The following is a 27,229-nucleotide window of genomic DNA, read 5'->3' on the forward strand; positions in this document are numbered from 1 at the left end:
ACCTTGACTACCTGTATGTGTGCCGTGCACCCTGAAGACAGGGACCCCACCTCACTCAGCCTTGCATCTGGCACAGAGTCCAAGCCAGAAGTCCCCCAGAAAACAAGCAGGGGTGAGTGACACTGCACAAAACGGGTATACACAACAGAGCTGAGGTTCTGAAGCAACAAGGCTGCACCTGACCTTCAAGCTGCGAGCGAAATGGGCAGGGGGCGTTCCCTTGGGAACACTGACCTCTCTCGGGCCTTCTTTCTCTGGAGAAGACGTGATACATCCAGGTTGGGAGTCAGAAAAATGCAGCCATACCTCCAAGTTTCATGGTGAGGAACAGGAGGTCAAGGCTGCTTCCCAGCAACCAGAATTTACTAAACCAACCCCCGCTGCACCTCTGCGGGGGCTTCTGAAGCCGCCTCGTCTCCAGCTGACTCCTGCGGGGACTTGGGGGCTCGCCAAGACGAGCACACGGCCATTCCCTGATTGTGTTGTACGGCTCACCGTGCCCCTCGTCACCCCCCAGCACCCACCCAACAACCCTGGGGCCGTGCTGGGTAACGGCCGGCCCTGTCTGGGATACAAGGGCTTGTGATCCTGCGCCTGCCCCCTTTTTAACCAAAATGACTTTTTTTTTTTTTTTTTAATGACTCTTTATCAAGCCAATAGTGAACACGCTCCCGCGTCTCTCAGTCCATCGGTCTATCCGCAGAAACCCACGGAGCACCGCCTCTGGGGCACAGGCTAGCAAGCTGCCCTTTGTGACTGTTCCCCAACAGAGACTTGCTGCCAGGGGGCAAAAGCAACATGCCAGACCCCCACGGGCCAGTGGGCACGTTCCTCTCCTCCGCCAGGCACCCAGGCTCCTGTTCCAGCAACATCTGGCTGCAAAGTAGCACACTCCGAGGAGCCTCGGAGGCAAATGCACACCAGAGAACGCGTTCTACTTTCCCCGACAAACTTCCTGGACAATCCCCCTTCCAGGCAAGGCTGCCTCTTAGAGCCGCTACCTTGAACTGACGCCGCCAAGCACAGAAGCTAAGAGTTCATTCAAATGACACCATTTACAGCAGCAAATGTTCTCCGCAAACTGTACAATGTGCACAAGTAGAAAGAACACCCATCAGACCTCCAGCTGGCGGATAAAAGGCATCGGTAGTTTGCCCCATACACTGGACTTCACATATCTGCATGCGTCACTGCACCTGTAAGGTAACAGACCTCTGGTGCCCTCCCAAAATAAAGGATCTCCCTTGTGGCCTCACTGGAGAAAATATCCTCCTTAGTACTATGCACCATTAAAAAGAACGAGGCAGATCTGTAACCAGTGACATAAAAACATGTCCATGCCGACACACGCAAAGAGCAGGCGGTACACAGGAGGCAACGGTAGGTAACCCGGCTTAAAAGTGCGTCTGCGCAAGCGAAACACGCTTTTGAAAGCTGGAAAGCCCCGCAGCTGTACTCGCTGTTAAGCGTGTGTACCTCCGCTGATGGAATCTAGGGAGGGGATGGTTCAACAAAGACTATTTTCATCTCCTGTTTAAATTTTTCTCTATCTTTGAATGTTTTTTTCATAAGCATGCATTATCTTCAAAATTGTTTTGAACTCCAAGAAAGATCGATTTTGTAAGCTTCCTACCCAAGGTGTGGTCCTCCGTTCATGAGGTCAAACACTTGGGCAGGGTTCAGCAGCTGTTTGAATCTTCTGAGGAACTTCACACCCTGGTTATCCCCACTTTTGGAGTTGACAAAGACCAACAACGGGCTCGTGCAGGACGGAGGGCATGTGGCCTTCCAGAAGCCTGGACATGAGAATGGAAAGGGAGGGGAGAAAATCAGAGGGCCATCAAAGACTCCGGGAGCACAGTCAATCATATAAAAAGCAGCAGACACCCCAAAGAGACCTGTGACTTACACATACACGTCCAGTCACCAGCAAGAGAGCAATAAACAGATCTCCACATCGCCATTCCCCACGAAGAAGGACGGGAGTCCCATCCGGTTTGACCTTACGTTTACATGACCGTGCACCTCACCACTGTCCTTCCCTCTTGCTCTCAGTCTGGAGGAGCTAGTTCCCCCAGCTTCCCACCTTTCTACCAACACCTGCTAGCATACATCATCATCTCCCATCTGGACAGTGAGCAGGTACGGAACAGCACGCTGACCACTTCTGCTGCCGGATAAGCCAGCAGATGGGACAGCACGAGTGCGCCGCCTCCCGTCCGCATGTGCCCCGCAGCCATCAGGACTCCGTTTACCACCTCTGCGCGTATCTTCTCCCCACAGCGGCCCGGCCTGACCTCTTCCCGACCACATCCCCACATCACCGGTGTGACCAATGCCGGCATGGCAGAGGGGAGAGGGCATGGAGAAAGAAGGCCAAGGAAACAGGTGAGGCAGGAGAGTGTGAGGCACCCACCGTCAGAATCGATGCTGTTGAGCGCTGTGGGCGGGATGACCGACACCTTACACAGGCCCAGCGGACACTTGGTCTGTAAGGACTCTTTACATGATGTGTGCACCTGAAACAAGAACCCACGCATGACAAGGGTCACCGCATCCCCCGCGACTGTCCCTGCCACCACGGGAGTGGGCGCTCCAGGACCGGCTGAGCTGCCGACCCCATCCGGGCGTGTATGGGATCGGGCACGGGGCCTGCACACGCTCACCATGGCCTTGCACCAGAGACAGCGCCAGTCCTGCAGGCGCAGCACGCTGCCGCACGTCTTGTCGCACACCGTGCACTTGGCGCTCACGGGCAGGTTCCCTTCCAGCCACTGGTGCGGCATGGCGATCTGCGAACCGCAAAGACGTGGGCGCTCAGACGAGGAAGCCCTCAGGCAAAAATGTCCTCAAATAAACTCAACCGCGGCCTCCTCCACAACACAAGCGGGGGCGGGGCGGGGCCTGCAGGGGTCTCCTGCAGGAGCCGGCCACGAGCAGGGGCGCGCCGGACCATGCCGGGCCCCCAACACGCACGAAAGCCTGCGAGCCAGAGAAGCGAGCGCGGGCCTGGGGACGGGGCTCCTTTTGGCCGGCGCCAGCACAAGGCGGGGAGGTCTGCGCAGGGTCGGCAGCCCGGCACAGGGCCCCCATGCGTACCCCGTCCTCATCCTCGAGGATGTCCTTCCCGATGGAGGCCAGCGTGGTCCACTTGCAGTTGTTGGTTGCACGCACAGCACACCGTTTGTGGGCCTTAAATTTGCACACTGTGAGAGAACAGACACCGGACCTTCAAGCCCCACTCGCGACGGTGCTTCCCATGCTGGAGGAGGCGGCTGCCCTGCTCCTCCAGGACCACTGGGACCGAACACGGAGCGCTCCCCATGCTGTACACTGAACAGCCGGGGCGTGTACAGTCTGATCACAGTGAGACCGGCACCCAGGACAGGCTCTGACCCAACTCCTCAACTCCTCAACCCCGCCCGGCAGCACGAGGGCCACCGCGGGCCATGCCCCATGTACAGACACCGAAATTTAAATGTGACAAGATCCTTATGTCACAAAACTGTCGTCTTTTGATTTTTTCCACTTAACATGTACAAACCATTCTTAACCCCACAGGTGGTACAAAAACAGGCGGCAGGTGGGAACTGGTCCGCGGACCAGAGCTCGACCACCCCCGCTCCTGCCCCCTGCTCCTGCACGACTGCTGTAACCCGCCCTCCGCATCTGGAAGACCAGGTTTCATCGTTTATCCACAACCTGGTTTACCCAAGGCGGGTATAACCACCTCAGGGCCGACAGAGACTTTTAACCTCTTTTCCCTGTGTCCCTTTAATGTTTCTTCTTCGTGTCTCCTTACCACTTCCCTTCTTTCCACTTTGTCCGTTACTACCCAAGATCATTTATCAAACTCCTCAGTAGATACAATAAGTAAGCACAGAGTCCCAGAAATCACTTTATATGGACTGATTTGTGGTGACCATGCTAAGGTTTCTAAGGCTTCATAAAGGCAAACATCAGGCCACGCTTCCCACGGCACACCACGCCATTCGCACCTTCACAGGACAGTCCGTGCGACGTGACCCCAGACAGAGCCTCGCGACACACGTTGCAGTAGGTCGGCCGCGCATGGGAACACGCGTACCAGTTGTGCATCCCTGAGAAATGGTCCATGCTGTACTGGGAAGGCTGCAAGAACAAAATAAAGACGGCAGAGGTAAGCTGTCCCTCTGACACTCGTGAATGGGACTCAATGAAGTATCCAGGGGAGGGGAGGGGAGGGGAGGGGAGGGGAGGGGAGGAGGGCAGGCTCAGCCAAAAGGGCGAGCAGCAAGCCTAAATTTTACAAGGAACACACGAGAAAGTGAGTTCCAGGCTGCTCGGTCCACACGTGGAAATACTGGGACGGCAGAGTATTCAGGGGCGGGCCCCAAGGAGGGACATTTGTCTTTCTGAACCTCAAAGTGCTCCCTGTTCTGGACGGTCTTCAGCGCTGCAATCCAGTCTTCCATCTCTTTCCTGTGGTCAGCACATAAGATGAGCTTCCTACATGGAGTGATGACCTGTGGGACGAAACAAGAACCAGGCGGTACAGCGAGAGCAAAGGACAAACGCTAACCGCTGCAAAACTTCCCCACATCTCCTTCTGTTATGTGTGTGTGTGTGTGTGTACATTTTTATGAAAAATGACCGATTCGTTCAGATTCTCAATTGAACACAACATAAAAATGATTATCGTGGGTCATTAAAAATCAAGAAAAATCTCAAACCAAAAAGACAATCAAATTCAATGTATACATTCACCAAAAATCAAGCAAGTGGGCATTCACCGACCACCTGCTACTCAGACATGGTAATAAGCCACAGGAAGCGTTTAAAAAGAAAAAAGAAAACAGTTGCCATCACTCCAAAGAGCTCACAAACTAAGGTCCTGCACGTGACCAGTTTAGGGAAATTGGTCCAAGTTACTCTAGGAATGGAGTACTTCAAATGCACCATACGTGATGTCCTTGTACAAAACCTTGTGATATGTGACAAGAGAAAAAACAACCAGTTACTACACTGAAGGGCCTCAACAATTTAACTGGAAATGAGGTCAGGAACATGGTGATAATCAACAAATGTAAACTGTATCTACAACATATAAAGAGTTTTTACAAACCAATAGAAGAGTCTTTCTTACAAAAAGAGGTTATAAACTTGCATTTCAGAGAAGAGGTACAAAAGGGCTAACAAATAAAAGATGCTTAACTGCTCTAGTCATTGGGGAACACGAATGAAAACAGCCAACAGTCTGCCAACAGACTAGCAAAGTTCTGAAAGACGGTAATCCAGTGTTGGCAAAAGTATGGGAGAAAAGAGTTCTCCTCAAGCAATGATAGAAACTAAATAGGATATATACTTTGGGGAAAAAATTTGATAGTGAATACCAAAATTTTAGAAAAATAACTTTTTATGTACTTCTGTTTTACAGTGATGTAAAATATCTGCATGGTTCTAAAGTCAAATCCACAAAACAAGGTGTAGTCAGAAGTCCAGCTTTTCCTTCGGTCCCCTCCACCCTGGGGCCCTCCCTTCCCCATATGCAGCTTTATAAAAGTAAATAAGAGTATGGTTTATCCCTCCATTTTTAAGACACATGCAAACACATACATATATTCATATTCCCCTTCTAAAACAGGAGTATATCATACACACTTTTCTCCATCTCTGCTTTTTCATCTAATTATCTATCTTGCCCACCTCTCCTTAGCAACATGGAGCATCTCTTTACTCTTTCTTAGGGCTGCACGGAGCTTTGCTGGACAGAAGCACGAGAGTCCATTCAACCAGGTCTCTATTAACAGAAATCTTTTTTTTTTTTTTTTTAATGTTTATTTTATTTTTGAGAGAGACAGAGGGTGAGTAGGGGAGGGGCAGAGAGAGAAAGGAAACACAGAATCGGAAGCAGCAGGCTCCAGGCTCCGAGCTGTCAGCACAGAGCCTGACTCTGGGCTCGAACTCACAAGCCATGAGATCACAACCTGAGCCAAAGTTGGACACTTAACCAACTGAGCCACCCAGGCGCCCCTCTATTAATAGAAATCTTCTGTTGTTGAAAATCCTTTCCTATCTCAAACAGTGCCGCAACGAATGGCCTTTGCACAGACCTCGTGTGCTTCCCAGTGTATGTGGGGGAGAAGTTCCTAGAAGCAGAACTGCCCTCACAAAGAATAAGCGCATTTGTAATTTTGCAGCTGAAATCCCTCCCCAGGGCTTGTGCTGTCTGCATTCCCACCAGCAGTGTTAGGAAAACGCCTGCTTCCCCAAGGCTGCACCAATAAAACATGTTAACTTCTGGATCTCTGCCCATCTTCTAGCTTTAATTTATATTATTAGATGATCATGTTTCTGGCTCAGAAAACTTAGAAATGGTGTTTTATAGATTATCTCTTTGGTGATTTCTATAACCACCTGTAAAGCTTAATCACAGAAGGGGATAATTAGAGCTGGGTCACAAATGCATGGTTCATTCTCTCACGTCACCAAGGTGACAGGGATAACTACACACAGGGGCCAAACTGGGTGTAGAAAGAAGGGAAGCTAGGGGAGGGGGAGGGGAGACTGGAGGGCAGAGAAAACAGAACCAGAGAAGCTGGGTGCCCTCCTGAGGGTGGGGGTGAGGGTGACAGCCACACTCCTTTACACCTGGACAGTGCCACGAAGAGCCCACATCCCAGCACCTGCTGGGCAAGTGCATGACGAGTGTCTGCTCCACACCTGAGATTCTAAGACTATACAGGCAAGGTTCCCACTCACAGAGAACTTATACTGGGGAAAGGCAGAGAAACAAGAAAACAATTTCAGACACTGACACAGGCCCTGAAGACAAAGCGGTAGTGTGAATGGGGCTGGCGGGTGCTTTGCACAGAAGGCCATGGGAGTGCTGGCAACTGCCAATGGCCTGGGGTCGGTGCTTATGGAATTTTCATCAGTAACCGTCTATAAAATCTCAGCAAACATTTCTTTTCATTCATTCTTGGGTGGGTTTTAATATTTAAGCATTTTTATCGGTGTAAAATACAGTTAGAGAAGAGAATATATTTTTTATAACTCAGGGATTCTGTGCAGAATTATACAACGTGACAGCTACAGGAGAGAACAATGACATTTTTTAGGTCCGTTCTATTTCAGGTTTTGTTTCTGCTAGTCCGGTGACAATCTTTACAAGATGAAGTACCCACATTATTCCAGAATTCAGCTATGTCATCGAATCTTTGGGTCAACCATCTTCCATGTGCCAAAGGAGAGAGGTTTCATGGAATAGCTTTGTGAGTACTGGGCACCACTGGACAGCAAGTTATAGACAAAACTGTTGTGTTTAAGTTAATGAAACAAAAGACAGATGACCTCACTTCTTCAATCCGTGTAACTGTTTACAGGGAGTAAACACTGACGGATGAATATCCAAGAACCTGGTTTCAGCCTTTTTAAAAAAACTCCTACTTGTGCATGTTTGAAGAAGCCTCAGACAGACTCAGATCTGAACCCCACCCAGCCACTGAGCAGCCAGGAAAAATGGGCAGACTGTCTTCATTTCTATTCTGGAAAAGGGGGATGATAAAGTTACCTGGCCTGGGTTGTTATGGGATCGAATGGGATCGAATGGGACCAGCATGCACAGGACTCCCATAGGGCCCAACACACAGCTTTTAAGACGCGCCTCCAGGTCTGAAGCCCTGACGAGCTGGGTAACTGAAGCAGCTGACTCCCCTCGCCAGGCCTCCACATGCCCCTCTGGACACTGGGGCCGTAATGACGGTGTCACACCCCAGGGTCATCCGAACGTGAAAGCGTGTCCTCACGTGCACGCACCTGCCACTCACTCTCGGCGTTGCTTCAGACTCTAGGGCCTGATCTTGGAGCATTATCTGTTTGATAGGACCATGTGACACCTCCCTCCTGAGACCATTCAGGTGCCAACAGCCCGCGTCCCAGATCATGAGATTTGTCACAGAAGATTCTCCGCTTCTCCTGCTCCTCTCCCAGCACATTCTGTCACCTTCGAGACAGAGTCCCTATTTCTTAGCCACCCGCAAGACTGGTCAATCTCCTCACAAGGCTCCTCCTCACCCTGGTCCCCTGGCAAGGTCCTCAACGGCCTTCCGGCCATGGGGGAAGCTTCCCGAACACCGGCTAGCAGTATCACACGCCCCGGCAAAGGCTCCCGCCAGTCCCTCTTTGTTCCCTGAAGAGCAGCCTGGGACCAATGCACGAGAGAGGTGAGGGTGGAGGGCCTCTTCAGGAGAAAGGAAAATGAGTGACTGTTAATGAGAGCTGTCTTGGACGGGGCTTCTTATTCAATCCCTTGACTTTGGAGACAGAGTGGGCAGGACAGGTCCCAGGAGAGAAGCAGGTGCTGGATGAGACCTCTCCCGGCTGCTCATCCAGCTCAGCAGGGCAGGAAGAAGGAGGGAAGAAACGTTCCTACAAATATTAAAACTGTCCTTCTGTTGCACTGAAGCCAAGACCATCCCTCTTAAAAATCAAGGAACGGTGCAAAAAGAGGTAAAACCATCCCCAAGGATAAGACTTTACAGACCAAAAATGCTCTGTGTTTTTCAAGCGCAGAAATGGCTCACGTAACTCAATCAACTGAAATGATAAATGCGAATTAAAAGCAGGGTCATATATGAACTTGATAGGACCAATCAGTGACACCACAGAGATTCGGTGAGCCAGGACCCATGACTGGAATGAGCAGGCTTGGTACCAAGGGACAGGGCAGAGTTAATACCGCAGAGCAAGGTGACAGACCACAACACGCAAACCCACGAGCTGGAGAGTGAAAGCACACGCAGACCTTGACGCTGGAAGGATGAGGGAGGCTGAAAGAGAACACAGGTCACAGAGGAAAGAGTGGAAGCATGTCTCTCCTACTCCTCGGAGGCAGGCTAGGAAAGCAATAAACAGGTGTGAGTCCTTAGTCACTTAGCGCAAGTCTCCTGAAGGTGAAAGAATTTAAAAATCAATAAGAAAAGAGACCAACTAACAGAAAAATGGACAAAAGCCTCGAACGCTTATTTCACAAATGACCAACAAGGCACACGAAAATGCATTCAACTTTGTCAGTCATCTGGGAAGCGGGCATTAAAACCCCAGCACGGAACACCTTTCCCAGTGGCTGGGCTGAAAAGATGGACACAAGTGAGTGTTGGTGAGCATGCAGAGGAACTGAACACTTGCTCGGCACCAGCGGGAGGCAGTCGGGCACAGCTACTCTCTAAAACAGTAGAGCTGAACTCTCGTACACCCCGTGGCTCGGCAATTCCACCCAAGCGCCCATCGGAAACACAAACACGCATCCTCCTCCTCAAGGCACAAAAACATTTATAGCATCACTACTGCTAACAGGCCTACAATGGACACAACCCAAACACCCAGCACTGGTAGAGTGTGTAAATGCACTGTAATGTATTAATATAGGGGACGATGACAGAACAACAACAAGGAACCATCTGCTGCTAACCCAATAATACAATGTACTTTACATGCTGAAAGAAAGAAGCCAGGCACAGAAGAACACAAATATTCATATAATTTCATTATGCATATATAAAGTTAAAAAAAAAATTAAAAAACAGGGGCGCCTAGGTGGCTCAGTCAGTTAAGCGTCTGACTCTTGATCTCGGCTCAGGTCACGATCTCACGGTTCATGAGCTCGAGCCCCACGTCAGACTCTGTGCTGACAGTGCAGAGCCTGCTTGGGAGATTCATTCGTATCCTCTCTCTCTCTCTCTTTCCAAATAAATAAATAAACATTTTCTTAAAACCATATAATCATTTCAATAGATGTAGAAAAAGCATTTGACAAAGCACAACATCCATTCATGATAAAAAAAAAAACCTCTGCAAAGCAGGTCTTGAGGGAACATACCCCAACACAGTAAAGTCCATATATGAAAAACCCACAGCCAACACCATGCTCAATTGGTGAAAAAAATCAGAGAGCTTTCCCCCTTATCAGGAACAAGATAAGGACATCCACTCTCACCACTTTTATTCAACACAGTACTGGAAGTCCTAGCCACAGCAATCAGACAACAAAAAGAATAAAAGGCATCCAAAGTAGTAAGGAAGGAAAACTCTATTTGCAGATGACATGATACTATATACAGAAAACCCTAAAGACTCTACAAAAAAAAAAAAAAACTACCAGAACTGATAAATGAATTCAGTAAAGTCACAGAATACAAAATCAATATACAGAAATCCGTAGCATTTCTATACACTAATAATGAAGCAACAGAGAGTGATACTAAGAAAATAATCCCATTTACAATTGCATCAAAGACAGTAACCTATCCAGGAATAAACTTAACCAAAGGGCTGAAAGACCTGTACTCTGAAAACTATAAAACAATGATGAAAGAAATTCAAGATGCAACAAAGAAATGGAAAGACATTCCACGCTTACGGGTTGGAAGAATATTGTTAAAACATCTATACTACCCAAAGCAATCTACACATTTAATGCAATCCCTATCAAAATACCAACAGCATTTTTAACAGAACTAGAACAAAGTAATGCTAAAATCTGAATAGAACCATGAAAGACCTGAAACAGTCAAAGCAATCTTGACAGAGAAAAAGAGAACTGGAGAGACCACAATTCCAGACTTCAAGTCATATTATAAAGCTGCCATGATCAAAACGGTATGGTACTGGCACAAAAACAGACTCATAGATCAGTAGAAAAGAATAGAAAACACAGAAATAAATCCACAGTGATGTGGTCAATTAATCTTCAACAAAGAAGGAATGACTATCCAATGGGGAAAAGTCTCTTCAACAAATGATGGGAAAACTGGGCAGCTACATGCAAAAGAATGGAACTGGACCACTTCCTTTCACCATCTACAAAAACAAACTCAAAACGGATTAGATCCATAAAAATCCTCGAAGACAGCACAGGCAGTAATTTCTCTGACATCGGCCAGAGCAACATTTTTCTTGATTTGCCTCCTGTGGCAAGGGAAACAAAAGCAAAAATAAACTATTAGAGCTACAGCAACATAAAAAGCTTCTGCACAGTAAAGGAAACAATCAATAAAACTAAGGACAACGAACCTACAGAATGGGAAAAGATATTTGCAAATGACATATTCAATAAAGGGTTAATATCCAAAATATATAAGGAACTGATACAACACCAAACCCAGCCCCAAACAATCCAATTAAAAATGGTCAGAAGACAGCAGTGATTTCTCCAAAGAAGACATCCGGATGGACAACAGATCTGGAAACATGAAAAGATGCTCAACATCACTCATCATCAGGGAAATGCAAATCAAAATCACAATGAGATACCACCTCACATCTGTCAGAATAGCTAAAATCAAAATTATAAGAAACAACAGACGTTGGCGAAGGTGTGGAGAAAAAGGAACCCTCCTGCAATGATGGTGGGCATGTAAACTGGTGCAGCCATCGTGGAAAAGAGTATGGAGGTTCCGCAAAAAGTTAAAAACAATTACCCTAAGATCCAATAATCACACTACTGGGTATTTACCCGAAGGAAGAATAAGAAAACACTAATTCGAAGGGATACATGCACCCCATGATTACTGCAGCCTTATTTACAATAGCAAAGACATGGAAACACCCTGTTTCCATTGACATAGAAATGGATCAAGAAGCTGTGGTATTTACATACAATGGAATATCACTCAGCCACAGGAAAGAATAAAATCTTAACCCTGCCGTTGGCAAGAACAGGGATGGAAGCAGAGTACGGTATGCTAAGCAAAATAAGCCAGTCAGAGAAAGGCAAATACCATATGATTTGGTGGAATACGTGGAATTAAAGAAACAAAACAAGTGAGCAAAGGCAAAAAGAGACACAAGACTCTTCTCTCCCAACTACAGAGAATAAACTGATGGTTGCCAGAGGGGAGGGGGGCTAGAAGGATGGGGGAAATTGGCGATGGGGATAAAACAGTGGACTTACCATGATGAAAAACAAAATAAAGCCTTAGGTTTATAATATATGCTAAAGACTCTAAAATAGAGCCTTAGAAGTTTTACTTGAAACGAGAACTTCTGCTTCCATCCTTTCATACAAATGGTCTTCCAGGAGGTATGCGGAAATACCTAGATGCTCCAAACAAATCTGAGATGCCCCCGCCTGACAAAACTATCTCCCGGTGTCCGGGGGAGAGTTAGCCAAGGAGGTTCCTAAACTATGGGCAAATGGTCTTTGAGAAATACAGGTGAAAAGGGAGGCATGCCAGAGAACAAAGAAGTAATGCTCAAAGGAAGAAAGCGGCTCCTTAAGTACACACACACTAGCTCTTACGACAGGGACAACGAAGAGGGTGTCACATGCCAGTGGCAGGCTCCAACGCCGGGCACTCGGTAGTCTCGGGAAACCTGCTGCGTATTTACAGGTGTTTGCACACTTTGTCTTCTCCACAGCCTGATAAAGCAGGTGTCCAGAGAGGAGACCGAAGCCCTGAGACCCACGGCTAAGGAAGCAGGGGCCGGGACGCCAGGCAGACTGGCTCCTGACCTCTACCCAAGGGCAGTGTCCCTCCTGGATTCCCGGCAAGACTGCAATAGAATAAAGCCAGCACGGAGGGCCTGGGGTGGGGGAGGAGCTGGCACTCACCAACAGTCTTCCCGGGCTCTCAGAACAAGCAGGGTCTGGCACAGTGCATTTCCTTTTTGGCAGGGGCACCGGACTGGGCCACCAGTGCAAGGACGACAGGGACATCTCACTGAGTCATCTGCCCACTGCCCCGCCCACCCCTCTTTGACCAGGTTCCCCAAGAGCTTGAAATGAGAGGGTGGAGAAAGGAGATCTGCAAGATGATGACAAGGGCAGTCCCTGACTCACCAGCCATGTTCTGTCCAGCAGTTTCTAATCACAGATTTATCTGGATGTGCCTCTCGTTCATAAAAGTGACCTTAAATGACAAAAAGATCAAGAGCCTGCAGACTCTGCCGTGCTGGAACCACGGGCCAAACCAAACCACCTGAACGCTGATTAACACCAGGCCCTGGGCCTGAGACGGTCCAAAGGCCACGACGTGCAGGCGGGGCAGACAGGCAGCCTGCACTGAGGGCCGCTCAGACACGCTGTGTCAACTCTGCGGGTCCAAAAAATAAGAAAAGTAACAAGCAGACTTCTGCTTCCAGGAAGAACCTTAGACATACTTCTTCCTACTCCTCTGGCTAAGCACCACTAAAACCCTGGACATTAGCTATTTAAAAAAATATGAAAAGGCTCTGAAAGGCGGAGAGAAGCAGGCCGACAGGGGCCCAGGGCCTCAGAATGACACATGGTGGAGCTCTGTGGGGTCTCTGCTGACCCCAGACATCCTAGAGCGGGACTGAGAAAGCCAGCAACCAGAAAGAGCAATGAGCCAGGAAGAGTTAAAAAGCCTATCAAAAGCCTGCTTCTCCCTAGGTGTGGGACCAGGAACGGGCAAACAGGACAGAAATCAATAGCAGTAGAGTTGCCAATGACCACGTTACTCCAGTCAAACACCACAGAAAACACTGTGGCCCCCACCCCCACAGCACGGGGCAAAAGCGAGGCACTCCAGCACCCCACCAGGTAGTGTCCAGAGAAGGCCAAGTAGAAATGTCCATCCCTGCAGGCCACACCCCGGGCTGTCAGGAGATCTGCAGAAGCAAATAAGCACAAAGAAAGGTATCCCACCTCATTAGCCGCGAAGGAAATGCTGATTAAGATCACAATGCACTATTACTAGATACCCACTAAATGGCTTCAAATAAGAAACCGCGACAACACCAAATGCCGGAGAGGATGTAGGGAAATCAGCTCACACTGTTGGTGGGCATGTAAAATTGTACAGCCACTCTGCAAAAACAGTGTAGCAATTTCTTAAAAAACCAAACATGCAGCTGCCATACGACCCAGCAATTCCACTCCTGGGCATTTATCCCCAAAAAATGAAGACTTGTGTTCAACACAAAAAACGTGTCCATGAATGTCCACAGCAGCTTTATTTGCAATCACCAAAAACTGGAAACAACCCAGATGCCCGTTAGTGGCAAATGATTAAACACACCACAACACACCCTTTCCATGGAATACTACTCAGTAATAAAAAGGAACAACTATCAAATACACGACAACCTGGGGGAACTCCAGGGAGTTATGCTGAGTGGGAAAAAAGCCAATCCCAAAAGGTTACATACCGTGTTCTCCCGTGTATAGATCATTTTCGAGAAAACAAAATTGCCGAAACGAAGAACAGACAGGGGTTGCCCCAGGTTAACGAAGAGGGTGGGTGTGGCTATCAAAGGGCACCAGATGGATCCCTGTGGACATGGAAACATTCTTGACGGTATCTATGTCAACATCCTGCTTGTGATGTTGTACTATAGTTTCACAAGACGTTACCGCTGGGGAACTGGGTAGAGAACACAAAGGATCCCTGTATGCTTTCAATTCCATGTGAATCTACAATGGTCTCAAAATAAAAGGCTTAATTAAAAATAACCGCAGTCAACATTTTCTAATATCTAATATGTTTAAATTGGGAAAACAGGGAGTAACTCCAGAACAATGTTGCATTTCTTTAAGGACAAGTGCATCTGTGGTCTCACTCGGCATAAATTAAAAGTGTAATCTTATCTTGTTAAAGTCATTTGTAGGTAGTGCATACTCATGAAACGTCTGACTTGCCAAGGAAGTATGTGGACACACCTTCAGTGCACATTCTCTAAGAAATCCAAAGCAGGTCCTCTCCGTATACCTGACTGCAGGGAAGCACATGTGAGGTCACAGAGCTCACGGTTATCCGGCTGTGACACGTGGCCTGGAACTCAAGCCTCCACAAAAGAGAGCACCGGAAATGGCAGGACTCATTTCGACACACGACAGTGCTTGAAAAATCAATGAAGCTGTGTCTCGTTGCAGCCACGGAAGGAGGATGTCAGAACCACACACAGCACCGCACTTCCTGGACGGGGCGACCCCAGCGCCCCCACCCCAACTGCAGGTGCGCTTGGGGAGCAACCAGAAACCCCGCAAGACAAGCCGCTCCCCCAGCTCCAGACCCACAGATCCCACCGCCAACCAGACAGGACCCTCGAGGTCCCCGCTCCCACTTAGACATGTCCTTCTGCTGACAGTCCCCCACAAGCCAGCTTCAACCTCCTCTCCCACGCCCCACCCTCCTGTTTGGGCTCCAAGTTCTTCCTTTCTTCTCAGAAATAAATTCAAGCAATCTTTCACTTGAACAGACAGGTGAAACAGATAAGACCCTGCTCTCATGGGGCTTACATTCAAATGCAGACAGGAAATGAATACTAAATACTATAGTAGATTATACAGCATGGGGAGTAGTGGCTGGTGATAAATCTATCGAAAAAAGACCAGACAAAGGAGGTCGGGGTTAACACAGGCCTCACTGGAAAAGACTGGAAGAACGTGGAAAGGAAGAGGTGGTCCAGCTGGTGGCTGGAGCAAAGCGAACAGGGGCAGAGGAGCCAGGCATGAACTTGCAGAAGGAACTGGCCATGGAGCGTCAGGCAGGCACCAACCACCAAGAGCTTTGGCCTTCACGCCAAGTGAAATGGGAAATGGTGGAGCTTCTGAGAAGACTGACATGTGACTTAGGTTTAAAAAGCAGCATTCTGGGAGCTTTACTGAAAACTGAATGTACAGGGCCGGGCAGAAGTCAGGACCTTTGGGGGAGGGTGCGTGGCACTGCCATCCAGAGAGAAGGGAAGGGGAGTGGCTGCACTCTGGCGTCCTGAAGGCAACAGGGTTTCCGGACACGCTGGACAGGGTACAGGACAAAGAGGAGCCAACAAGCACCCCTTGAATAGCTGGCAAGATCAGCTCCCCTCCTGGGACGGAGGAGGCTGTGAACAGGCCTTGAAGTGGGGGGAGCAGTCTGTGGCTCAATTTCAGACACGCTGAGGTTGAGGTGTCTATCGGTCAAAATCTTGACCGTGACCAATGCCTTACCACATCCATGGGGTCTTCGCCTTGCCGTGAGCCTGGCTACAATAAGAAAAGAAATGAGACCGCTCATAAGTTACCACTGCTGGTGGGAGTTTTAAAAAAATTAAGTTTTAGAGAGCAACCTGACAATATCTCGTCAAGCGGAAGATGTTCACACCTGACAGCTCGATCCTTGCAGCCACGCTCTAGAGACTCGTGCCCGGGCACCCGGGGAGGCAAGTGGACGAATGGCAGTGCTGTTTGTAACGGCCAAAGCTGGGAAGACACAGGTCGAGTGTGGGATGCTCTGCACGCGGGGCCACTACGTAAGCCACACACTCACAACTGAGCACATGATCCTCAGACGACAGCCGTACCCGTCCGAAGTCCTGAGGTTCGTGCCCCACTCCCCAGAAACTGACTTGATTCCAGGAATCAGGAATCAGTCATTTTAAACCTGGAGCCACTTAACTGAAGACAAACGTGTCCACACAGATAAATCTTGGAAACGCAACGCTGGGGAAAAAGGGCACGTTGCAGGAGATACAACACGGCATGATGCCATTTACTCACAACTGTAAACCCGGCCAAATACTACATGCTGTTTATACCTACATATGGGAGTAGAAAAAGGATAAAGAAGCACGCACACGATAAACACCAAACTCAGAACTAGGGTGACCTCTGGGGAGGGAAGGCAAGGGGGATGGGTAGGTAGGATCCGGACTATAAAAGACTTCAAATTTATCCGCACAGTTTCGTTCTCGTTCTCGGGCTGGGAAGTATACACAGTTGTCCACCGTGTCACTTTTTGAAAGCCTGAAATATTTAATAATGTTTTAAAGGTTAAACATTTTGGCACAAACCTATGCTAAAACCCCTAAGCCAGAGCTTGAGATTACACAGTATGTCTTACATTTATAGCTTATCGTTTATTGTATGTGTATATATAAAAATACACATGCACGGTGCACACAGTTTAAGTACTTCTAGCGTATGGTCTAGCCTCGGAGAAGGGAACGGCTCGGCCCGAAAGCATGCCTGCGGACAGATTCTGCCCCTGACGCAGAACCGTCAGCGCGCCTGAGCACGCCGTGCTGTTCTCGCACACGATCACGCAGCGACGTAATGCCCTCCTGCAGGCGCTCCTGGGGCACTGCCCACCGGCTGCCTCCGCTGGCTGCTGTGCCATCCGCGGCAGACACAATTATTCCCGATTTGCCCTCCAGCTTCTCACCCTAGAACAGACTCCTGCATTCTAGAGAACTGGCTCAGTGTGTGAAAAGAAGGCCGATAGTTTATGGAGGGAGGAAGGGGAAGGTACCGGTTGGACTGTTGAGAAGGAAGCTTTTAAATTTTTTTTTTTTTAACGTTTATTTATTTTTGAGACAGAGAGAGACAGAACATGAACGGGGGAGGGTCAGAGAGAGAGGGAGACACAGAATCTGAAACAGGCTCCAGGCTCTAGGCTCTGAGCAGTCAGCCCAGAGCCCGACGCGGGGCTCGAACTCACGGACCGTGAGATCGTGACCTGAGCCGAAGTCGGACGCTTAACCGACTGAGCCACCCAGGCGCCCCGAGAAGGAAGCTTTTAGAGACCAACAAAAACACCTCTCCGACACGCCCCTTTCCGTGAATCTTTAGGATGGCAGCCACCGGAAGCTAATATCAAACCCTAGAAACTTCCTTTTTGAGGATTATCAAAGCACACGGAGATACACGTCCTGCTGCTCGAGGACAAGCCCGCTCAGTAAGCCTGAGCGAGGGTACGGGCACGCAGAAGAGAGGGCGGTACCACACAGCAGACAGACAAATATCACAGAGCCCCCGGTGCAGACGACCTGTCCCTAAGCCTCAGCTTCTCAACCTGCAAAATGGGCGTCAGCGCCTGTCACTCGGGCTCATTCTAGGGGGAACGTAGCAGGATGCTCCTGCCGTTGGCAGCTGGGGCCATCACCTGCTGTCCTCCAGCAGGGAGACGCTGGTTTGTCCCCAGGCCAGCACAGGTCAGAGTGGACAAGGCTCCCCAGCTGCCCGTACAGCGAGATGGCAGTCACAGCGGACAGCTGGGCACGGGGGACACCGAGCAGCCCACGTGGGCATCTGGTCAGCAGCTGCCCGAAGTGCGGTCCAACCGCACTGGGAGAGAATCACTGGAGTCAACGGCACTTCAAACGAGGAGTGAGCACTCCGCCTGGACAGACAATTTCCCAGGCTCCGCACTACTTGTCTCAGGGATGGTGGGGTGAAATCTCTCCCGGGACAACGTTCAGACAACGGAAATTCATCAAAGAGAAGTCTACCCGACCTGCAGGCTTTCTGCCTGACCAGGTGGAGACCAAAGAGGTTTCTAGCATGTGGGTGAAGTCACATCACCACGCCTATGGCTTCAAGAATCCCAGCCTTCCACTTCTAAGAAATACAACACAAAGATCAACCCTCTAGGGATGCTTACAGCAATCTTCAATTCCTCCCTCTTACTTCGTTTTAAGCCCTTACTTCTCAGCTGCCTTCCCACACAGCATCACCTGGCCCTACTGCCCCCCAACAGCTGGGACTCTTACCTGCCCTCTTGGAGAACATTTTCCAACTGCTCAAAACTGGGTCGGAATTGAAGTGGCCCAGCAAGAACAAAACTTGAGCTTTAAAACTGACGGACGGACAAGACCCCGTGGGTCACCGTGGTAGGCCAGAGGCACCAGAGTAACAAATCGGCACCTCAAAGTTCAGCCACTGACCAAAAGAGGAGCAAAGGAACAGTGTCCGGGCAGGATCAGGAACCTGGAAATACTGTGCTAAATATAGCGCCCCAGCCTGCGGGACTCGGAAAGGTGGCCAAGAATAAGTATCTGGCACATTTGGTAATTTCTGTCACTTCCTGTTACTCACATCCTGCTGTTCTGATGCTGCCCAAAACTCTGGATTCGCCACACACAAATCCCTACCTTGAAGCCCCCTGAGACCCGGACTATTCAAAACAGCTGGGATGTGCGTAGACAACGGACTTCCTCACAGAGTGCCACAAGCAACACAAAAATAGCACCATGCAAACAAGCTCCTGGAGGTGCCTGGGTGAAAGCAGCCCCAGGATGCAGGTTCAGACCCCCAGGTACCCAACTGGTACCAGAGCCAGACCCCCAGAGCCAGACCCCCAGAGAGGAGCCCAAGCACAAACTGCTCACAGGACACTTGCTCTCTAAAGCTGCACTCCTCTCCAGTCTCAGGACAGCTTTGGGGTCAAAAGGAGGCCCCAACCACAGCTATGCCACCTGCCCAAGGGCCCAGAGCACACAGCCTAAGCCAAACACCCCCTGCCCCACCCAAGCCCCCAACCCGTCTCAGGATACCAGTCCCGGGGAACACAGGATGCTCAGGTAGGGAGCAAAGCCAACTGGGCCAGAGGCCAAAAGCACATGTAATCCATCAGACGGTACATTTTTAAAAAGGAACAAAAAGCAAGACGAAGCAAAAAGTAAAAGTTATACCTAAAACAGAAATATGACAAACACTTGGGATTATTTCTTTATTAAGCTTTGAAATGTGCTCCAAGTGTGGAAAACTTTACAGACTGGAGGACACCCTGAGCAGGATGCTGGAGGCAGTGGGCCCTGGCAGGGGAAGGAGGGGGCGCTAACAAAGGGCACCCCAGGTGTGCAGGTGGTGCCCACACTGCCTCCCCCGACCCCGACAGTGGGCAGGAAACAAGCAGCTGAGGCACAGAAGGCAAAATACAAACAAAACCTAGCGTGCTTCCAGCGGCAAAACACTACAAATAACCTAAATCTCCAAAAACTCATGCCATGATCACACAGGGGAATACCATACAGCCAAGGCTTAAAAGCACAACGTAAGTGCATATTCATGGACACAGATGTTCATAATATAATACATTTCAAAAACAGGTTATAAATTAGTATGTGTAACTAATCGTACTGCTTATAAAACTATTTACTAATATTCGTAGGAAAACACCTAAAGAACTATTTGTCTGAACTGGTGCAGCCATCTGGAAAACAGTATGGAGGTTCCTCAAAAAACTAAAAATAGAACTACCCTACGACCCAGCCATTGCACTACTAGGTATTTATCCGAGGGATACAGGTGTGCTGTTTCGAAGGGGCACATGCACCCCCATATTTATAGCAGCACTATCAACAATAGCCGAAGTATGGAAGGAACCCAAATGTCCATCGATGGATGAATGGATAAAGAAGGTGTGGTATATATACACAATGGAGTATTATTCAGCAATCAAGAAGAATGAAATCTTGCCATTTGCAACCATGTGGATGGAACCAGAGGGTACTATGCTAAGTGAAATTAGAGAAAGACAAATATATGAATTCACTCATATGAGGACTTTAAGAGACAAAACAGATGAACATAAGGGAAGGGAAGCAAAAACAATATAAAAACAGGGAGGGGGACAAAACAGAAGAGACTCTTAAATATGGAAAACAAACAGAAGGTTGCTGGAGGGGTTGTGGGAGGGGGCATGGGCTAAATGGGTAAGGGGTTTAAGGAATCTACTCCTGAAATCATTGTTGCACTAGATGCTAGCTTGGATGTAAATTTAAAAAATAAGTAAACTGTTAAAAAACGAAAGAACTATTTGTCTACATCAGAGTTTTTCAACCTTGCACCACTGACATTTTTGGCCAAACAATTCTTTAACGTCCCCTACAACGCTGCAGGATGTTGAGCGGCATTCCCGGACACGCCAGTAGCGTGAGATACCCCACCGCCACCACCACGTGTCAACCCGAGGTGTCTCCAACTGCCAAATGTCCTCTATGGGCAAATCTTCCTGGTCCCCTCCCCTCCCATGTTCGAGAACCACAGGCCTCTATAATGGCGTCTGTATCTAGGAGAAGACTTTTGAGTGTTTGTTTACATAATAAAAGTGAGTAACACACCAATCTGAGCAGGAGTAAAACATTATAGTTGTCTTGCTATAATATAATGCAATATTTGAGTTGCAAAACCTCACATTCAGAATGAAAATAAGAAGTCTCATGGGAAAGGATGAGCTGGGGCAGACACCAAAACCCATGCAATTTGTAACCAAGGCATTAGAAACAACAGCAATGAAAGTTCACGTTTAAAAAAAAAAAAAAATTTCTACATTTATTTATTTTTGAGAGACAGAGAGAGACAGAGCACAAGCGGGGAAGGGGCAGAAAGAGAAGGAGACACAGAATCTGAAGCAGGCTCCAGGCTCTGAGCTGTTGTTAGCACAGAGCCCAACGCAGGACTCCAACTCACAAACCGTGAAATCATGACCTGAGCCAAAGTCGGACTGAGCCACCCGGGCGCCCCAAAAGTTCACGTTTTTAAAGCACGTAAGGAAATGCTACAGTGAATACAGACCTTTACCTTCTAAAAAAGTGAAGGAGCTTGATGGGTGGGAGTCTGTGGCTGGGTTACAGACTGGCAATGCATAAAGACCGAAGACACAATCAACAATTCCAAGGCAGGGCCCCAAGACCTCAAGGCCAGGGCTGAGCTCCTCCTGGGCTGGACACACCCTGCAGCCAGCGATGTCCCTTCAGCTGTTGGGATGGTGTGCTTGTGAGAGAAACGTTCGGCAGCAGAAAGGGCTGTACCTGCATTTCCCTCCTGGCTACTGCAGAGAGGGAAAAACTAGCTCCAAGTCCCAAGTCATTAGCTCAAGCACCATGGTCATTACTATCCTGGTGATAATGGGATCTAAATGAAAGGAGCCTGGCAGTGGGTCTTGAAGGGCCATGGGGATGGCAGGAGCCTAATGGGAACGCTTCAGAAAGTCTTAAATGTGGCTGCTCCCACGCTGTCACAATTTACTGTTTTTCTCTGGGATTATTTGATGCCAGGTCTGAAACACCCAAGTGCATCTACAGCAACATCACAGTTAACAAGTATCAGGAGAGGAAGAGAAGGGACACAAGCAACCTCTACAGCCCAAGGTCAGCCACCCACTTTTCTGATCTCGGAAGGTCAAGTTGATCCGGCAATTGAGACCTCCCAGAGCAAAGAACCCACACATCTGCTGACCTGCTAGGTGTCCAGCCTCAGGACAAAGTCTCGAGCACGCCTCTGCTGAGCGGCTCACCTCAAGGATGTTCGCACGTCCACTATTTCCAGGGGTTAAATAAACCAGGGACTAGCTTACCAGGCAACATTCTATGCAGCCAGCAAACAGACAAACAGCACACAAGGGGGAAAACAAGGTTTGTAAAGAACTTAGGAAAGGGCATATTTGCATTACATGACTGTGGAAAACTAAACAAAACAATAAAAGATTGAAAGGGGCCAGACACACACAGCATGGAAAACTGGAAGCTGACATCTCAGGTGGTGAGATGAGCGATTTTTCTCTTTTTCTGCTGGATTTCTTTATTTTCCACATTTTCTACAGTATAAAGTGTTTTATAATGTAACTACTCCTGGGGCACCTGAGTGGCTCAGTTGGTTGAACATCTGACTCTTGATTTTGGCTCAGGTCATGATCCCAGGGTCATGGAATCAACCTCCACATCAGGGGCTCTGCACTGAGCATGGAGTCTGCTTAAGATTCTCTCCTTCTGCCCCTCTCCCTCGCTTGCACTCTCTCTAAAATAAAAACTTTTAAAAAATAAAAATTAAAATAAAATAAAATAAAATACTATTCCTTTTTTTTTTTTTTAAACCAACAAACTCAACATCTGGGGCAAAGAAACTACCAGCCTATGTACACAATTAGCATTTTCCCATTCTACCTTCCAGACTGATCCTGTTCCTGGTAGCCGCCAGCTCAGCCTGGCTCCAGCACATTTCCCACTGCCCTCGCAGCTCATGGACAGCACTGCGGGAGCTCCCAGGAAAGCTCTTTGAAAAGATGGAACAGTGAGGGCCACCCCAACCCTGGCCCACCTCCTCCCTGTGGCTCCAGCAGCAGGCATCTGGCCCCCACAAGGAGACCCGCAGAGAAGAAGCTGGGTCTCTGCCGATCGTGGGGCTCCACACCAGCCCCAGACTGCTGGCCCCTGGCCTTTTCAAGGAGAGAGAAACAAACCTAACTGAAACCACTGTTACCCGTGTTTCCTACTCAACATCCCAAACCTAATCTTGAGGCACCACCCTCAACATTGCACAGAGAAAACCAAGGCACAAAAACAGTCTTCTTGGGGCACCTGGGTGGCTTAGTCAGTTAAGTGTTTAACTCTTGATTTCAACTCAGGTCGTAATCTCGTTGAGCATGGAGGCTGTTTGGGATTCTCTCTCCCCGCCCCTCCTCTCTCTGCCTCTCCCCAGCTTGCACTCTCACTCTCTCAAAATAAATTAATACACATTTTAAAAAAGAAGAAGAAGAAAGAAAAAAAATGGAGTCTTCTTTCTCCTCCAGGTCAAGAACTTGATTTCTTCGTTAATTAGAACTCTCAACTCAAATGGGCGGCAGCAGCAATGGAGACTGATTTAACAGAGTCACAGTAAAGTTGAAGTAATAACACTGCAAATCACATCTGAGGACATAAGTCAGGGCCTGGCAAACCACAGCCCGGCACCTGTTCTTTAAATAAAGTTTTACTGTGGCACAAAACAGACACTCAGATCAATGGAACAGAATAGAGAACCCAGAAATGGACCCACAAATGTATGGCCAACTAATCTTTGACAAAGCAGGAAAGAATATCCAATGGAATAAAGACAGTCTCTTCAGCAAGTGGTGCTGGGAAAACTGAACAGCGACGTGCAGAAGAATGAACCTGGACCACTTTCTTACACCAGACACAAAACTAAACTCAAAATGGATGAAAGACCTAAATGTAAGACAGGAAACCATCAAAATCCTAGAGGAGAAAGCAGGCAAAGACCTCTTTGATCTTAGCCACAGCAACTTCTTACTCAACATATCTCTGGAGGCAACAGAAACAAAAGCAAAAATGAACTATTGGGACCTCATCAAAACAAAAAGCTTCTGCACAGCGAAGGAAACAATCAGCAAAACTAAAAGGCAACCGAGAATGGGAGAAGATATTTGCAAACGGCATATCAGATAAAGGGTTAGTATCCAAAACTATAAAGAACTTATCAAACTCAACACCCAAAAAACAAATAATGCAGTGAAGAAATGGACAAAAGACAGAATAGACACTTCTCCAAAGAAGACATCCAGGTGGCCAACCAACACGTGAAAACACGCTCAACATCACTCATCACCAGGGAAATACAAATCAAAACCAGAATGAGATACCACCTCACACAAGTCAGAATGGCTAACATTAACTCAGGCAACGACAGATGTCGGTGAGGACGTGGAGAAAGAGGATCTCTTTTGCACTGCTGGGGGGAATGCAAGCTGGTGCAGCCACTCTGGAAAATAGTATGGAGGTTCCTCAAAAAATTAAAAGTAGAACTACCCTATGACCCAGCAACTGCATTACTAGGTATCTACCCAAGGGATACAGGGATGCTGTTTCGAAGGGACACGTGCACCCCCATGTTTATAGCAGCACTATCAACAATAGCCAAAGTATGGAAAGAGCCCAAATATCCATCAATGGATGAATGGATAAAGAAGACGCAGTATATATACACAATGAAGTATTACTCAGCAATCAAAAAGAATGAAATCTTGCCATTGGCAGCTACATGGATGGAACTAGAGGGTATTATGCTAAGCGAAATTAGTCAGAGAAAGACAAATATATGGCTTTATTCACAGGAGGGCTTTAAGAGACAAAACAGATGAACACAAGGGAAGGGAAGCAAAAATAATATAAAAACAGGGAGGGGGACAAAACCCAAGACACTCTTAAATATGGAGAACAAACTGAGGGTTACCAGAGGGGGTGTGGGAGGAAGGATGGGCTAAATGGGTAAGGGGCATTAAGGAATCTACTCCTGAAATCACTGTTACACTACATGAAAACTAACTGAATGTAAATTTTTAAAAAAATAAATTTGAAAAAAGGGGGGAAAAAGAATTAGTAAAATAAAATAATAAAATTAAATTAAATTAATTAAATTAAATTAATTAAATTAGTAAAGTAAGTTTCGCTGGAACAAAGCCATTCTTGTTTATTTACATGTTGTCTCCAACTGCTACATATGGCCAGAGAGACCCTACAGCCCACAAAGCCCTCTACAGAAGTTTGCCACTAGCCTTGGACGTATAAACCATTCGTCATGTGTATGTGAGGAAGAGTATAAAGAGAATGTGGTGTGGGGGTGTTAAACGCAACGTGCCACAAAAAAATGGAATTTGCACCTTGTCCCTCTCCCTGCCTCTGGCTCCACAAAGGAAGGGTCTCCATTCTGTCCCCAGAGGACTCTCTGGGTGCCTGGCAGGTAGTACGTGCTCGATGAATACTCACAGAATCAAAACCTCCCCATCTACACGAAGGGTCACTCACTACGCAATTTAGGGTGAAAACCCTCGTGGACGTGGAACATACCACCGTGACGTGTCCTTGAGCACAACTCCCCTAACCCATCCTGTCCCCACCTCATGGGGAACATTTCCAGGTGGTTCACGCTGCGCATGGAGGAGTCCCACGCTCCCCCATCTTCCTGCGATTCAGTCTGGGAGCCACGCTGTCTGTGAGAGGCCCACACCCCACACTGAGGCCACAGGGCGACACGCATGGGGACGCGCTCAAGTCTTGCTCCCAGCAAAGCCAGAGGCCAGCAGGAGCGGGATCGGAGGTGTGGGTCCTGTCCACCCCTTACCACGGCCCTCACGGTCTGCTCCCAGGCAACCCACCTCCTCCCCTCCAGGACTAACCGAGGAACATGGCTCCAGACACGTTACTGACCCTGCAAAGTGAAGGCTTCAAATCTGACGGTCGTGATGCGAAGCTGGAGGAGGAGGAGACAAAGACGGCTGGATGTGAGCCCTTGCTCTTCACAGCTCACAGCTGTCGAGTGGCCCCGCTGTGGTTCCGCCGGAAGCTGAGGTCACAGACTCACGCACATGCCTATGACTGGGCGACCATCTGTCCTAACCCCGTTTTACGCGCTGGGACGCAGGTACCCGGAGAGGACAGATGACTCCCCAAGGCCACATGCTTGTAGGAGGCGGAGTGAGGGCCAGAAGACAGTTGGCCAACCAGTCACATCCAGGGCACAGTGTGGCCCTTGAGGGATGCTTGAGGGATGGAGCGCCTGCTCCGCCCCACGTGGTCTAGGGGAGCAGCGCGAGCCAGCAGGGCCCCGGGAAGGACACGGGACCAGGAGGGGCACGGCTGTTGCTCTCAGCTCCCTCACCCAACCTCTGCAGCTGCTGGAGGTGCACACAGACCCAGCCCCCGAGATGCAAAGGAGAGAGGGGGGCACCGGACCTGAACAGGGTCACGTCCTCACAGAGATGCCCAGTCCAAATCACCCTGTCCTGTCTAACCCCCTGAGTGATCCCTGTCCTCTCTAACCCTGAGTGATTAATATACTCAGTCCGGAGCTGGCATCTGTAAGCAATCCAGGGAAGGACATCTCAGACCACGTTTCCAGTCAGGCAGGTAAATCACACACTACGTCAACCGCCTTTTGGGATAATCTCGCCCCACGTATAACCCCCCTTCCTAACTTTAAACAATTTATCCCTTTCCTCTGACCAAGCTTCCTGTAGTCCTCTGGTATTTCAAGTATATTTCAAAACTGAAAAGAGTAATTCTAACCACAGGATTTAACATTTTAAAAAACCAAAACAGAAAAAAAGTTGAAAATATTTCCCCCCCCCCTCGGCAAGTCCTGACTCAGAGGTCTGTCTACCAGGGCTGTGGGACGCATCACCAGGTTATTTGAACAAGCCACCGTGGGAGGGCATGGCATGTGGGTTGGCTGAGGCCAGCTGGCCTGACTCAGGAGCCACCTTCCTTTGTCATGGCACAGCTATGACACAGGCCCATGTGGACGGAGAAGACAGGAAAGCTTCCCAGAGATGCCAAGTGGCAGAGACACAGGAACAACAAACCAGTTAACCCAACAGATATTTACAGAATGCCTACTTTGTGCCAGGCATATGGTTCTGGGTGCTGGAATAAAGAGAGGGTCAACAAGCCCCAGGACATCCCTTTTCTCACAAAGTTTACAACTCTCCCTCCAACAAACAGAAATCAAGAGTGGGAAAGAAAGGGTGCGTATAATGTTAATGTTGACATAAAAAACAGAAACTCTAAATAGCCTACATCCAATAAAAATTTTAATTCATAATAAAAAATGTCAAAAGGTATTATCAAAAACGTTCCCCAAAAGAAAACCCCATACCCAGTAGCACTGGTAAATTCTAGCAAAACTTTAAGAAAGAAGGAACACCAAATTCCATCAAAAATGGGGGGGGGGGGGGAACAGTGATATCGCCCCCTT

At 48.4% G+C, this 27,229-nt stretch overlaps 1 protein-coding gene across 4 annotated transcripts in view; it reads right to left on the reverse strand.

The window, feature by feature from the left end:
* The window catches only part of DGKD (diacylglycerol kinase delta), a 111,843-nt gene that overhangs the window by 34,542 nt on the left and 50,072 nt on the right, over positions 1 to 27,229 (reverse strand). For all 4 annotated transcript variants that reach the window (XM_049614652.1, XM_049614651.1, XM_049614654.1 and 1 more), the window contains 6 exons: positions 4,401 to 4,505; positions 3,999 to 4,131; positions 3,100 to 3,206; positions 2,667 to 2,792; positions 2,417 to 2,519; positions 1,634 to 1,796 (listed from right to left, as the gene is read on the reverse strand). In XM_049614652.1, the coding sequence (XP_049470609.1) occupies positions 1,634 to 1,796; positions 2,417 to 2,519; positions 2,667 to 2,792; positions 3,100 to 3,206; positions 3,999 to 4,131; positions 4,401 to 4,505 (737 nt within the window). The remainder of the gene's footprint in view (positions 1 to 1,633; positions 1,797 to 2,416; positions 2,520 to 2,666; positions 2,793 to 3,099; positions 3,207 to 3,998; positions 4,132 to 4,400; positions 4,506 to 27,229) is intronic.

Source organism: Panthera uncia (assembly GCF_023721935.1).
Source record: "Panthera uncia isolate 11264 chromosome C1 unlocalized genomic scaffold, Puncia_PCG_1.0 HiC_scaffold_3, whole genome shotgun sequence".
In the NCBI taxonomy this organism is placed as follows: domain Eukaryota; kingdom Metazoa; phylum Chordata; class Mammalia; order Carnivora; family Felidae; genus Panthera; species Panthera uncia.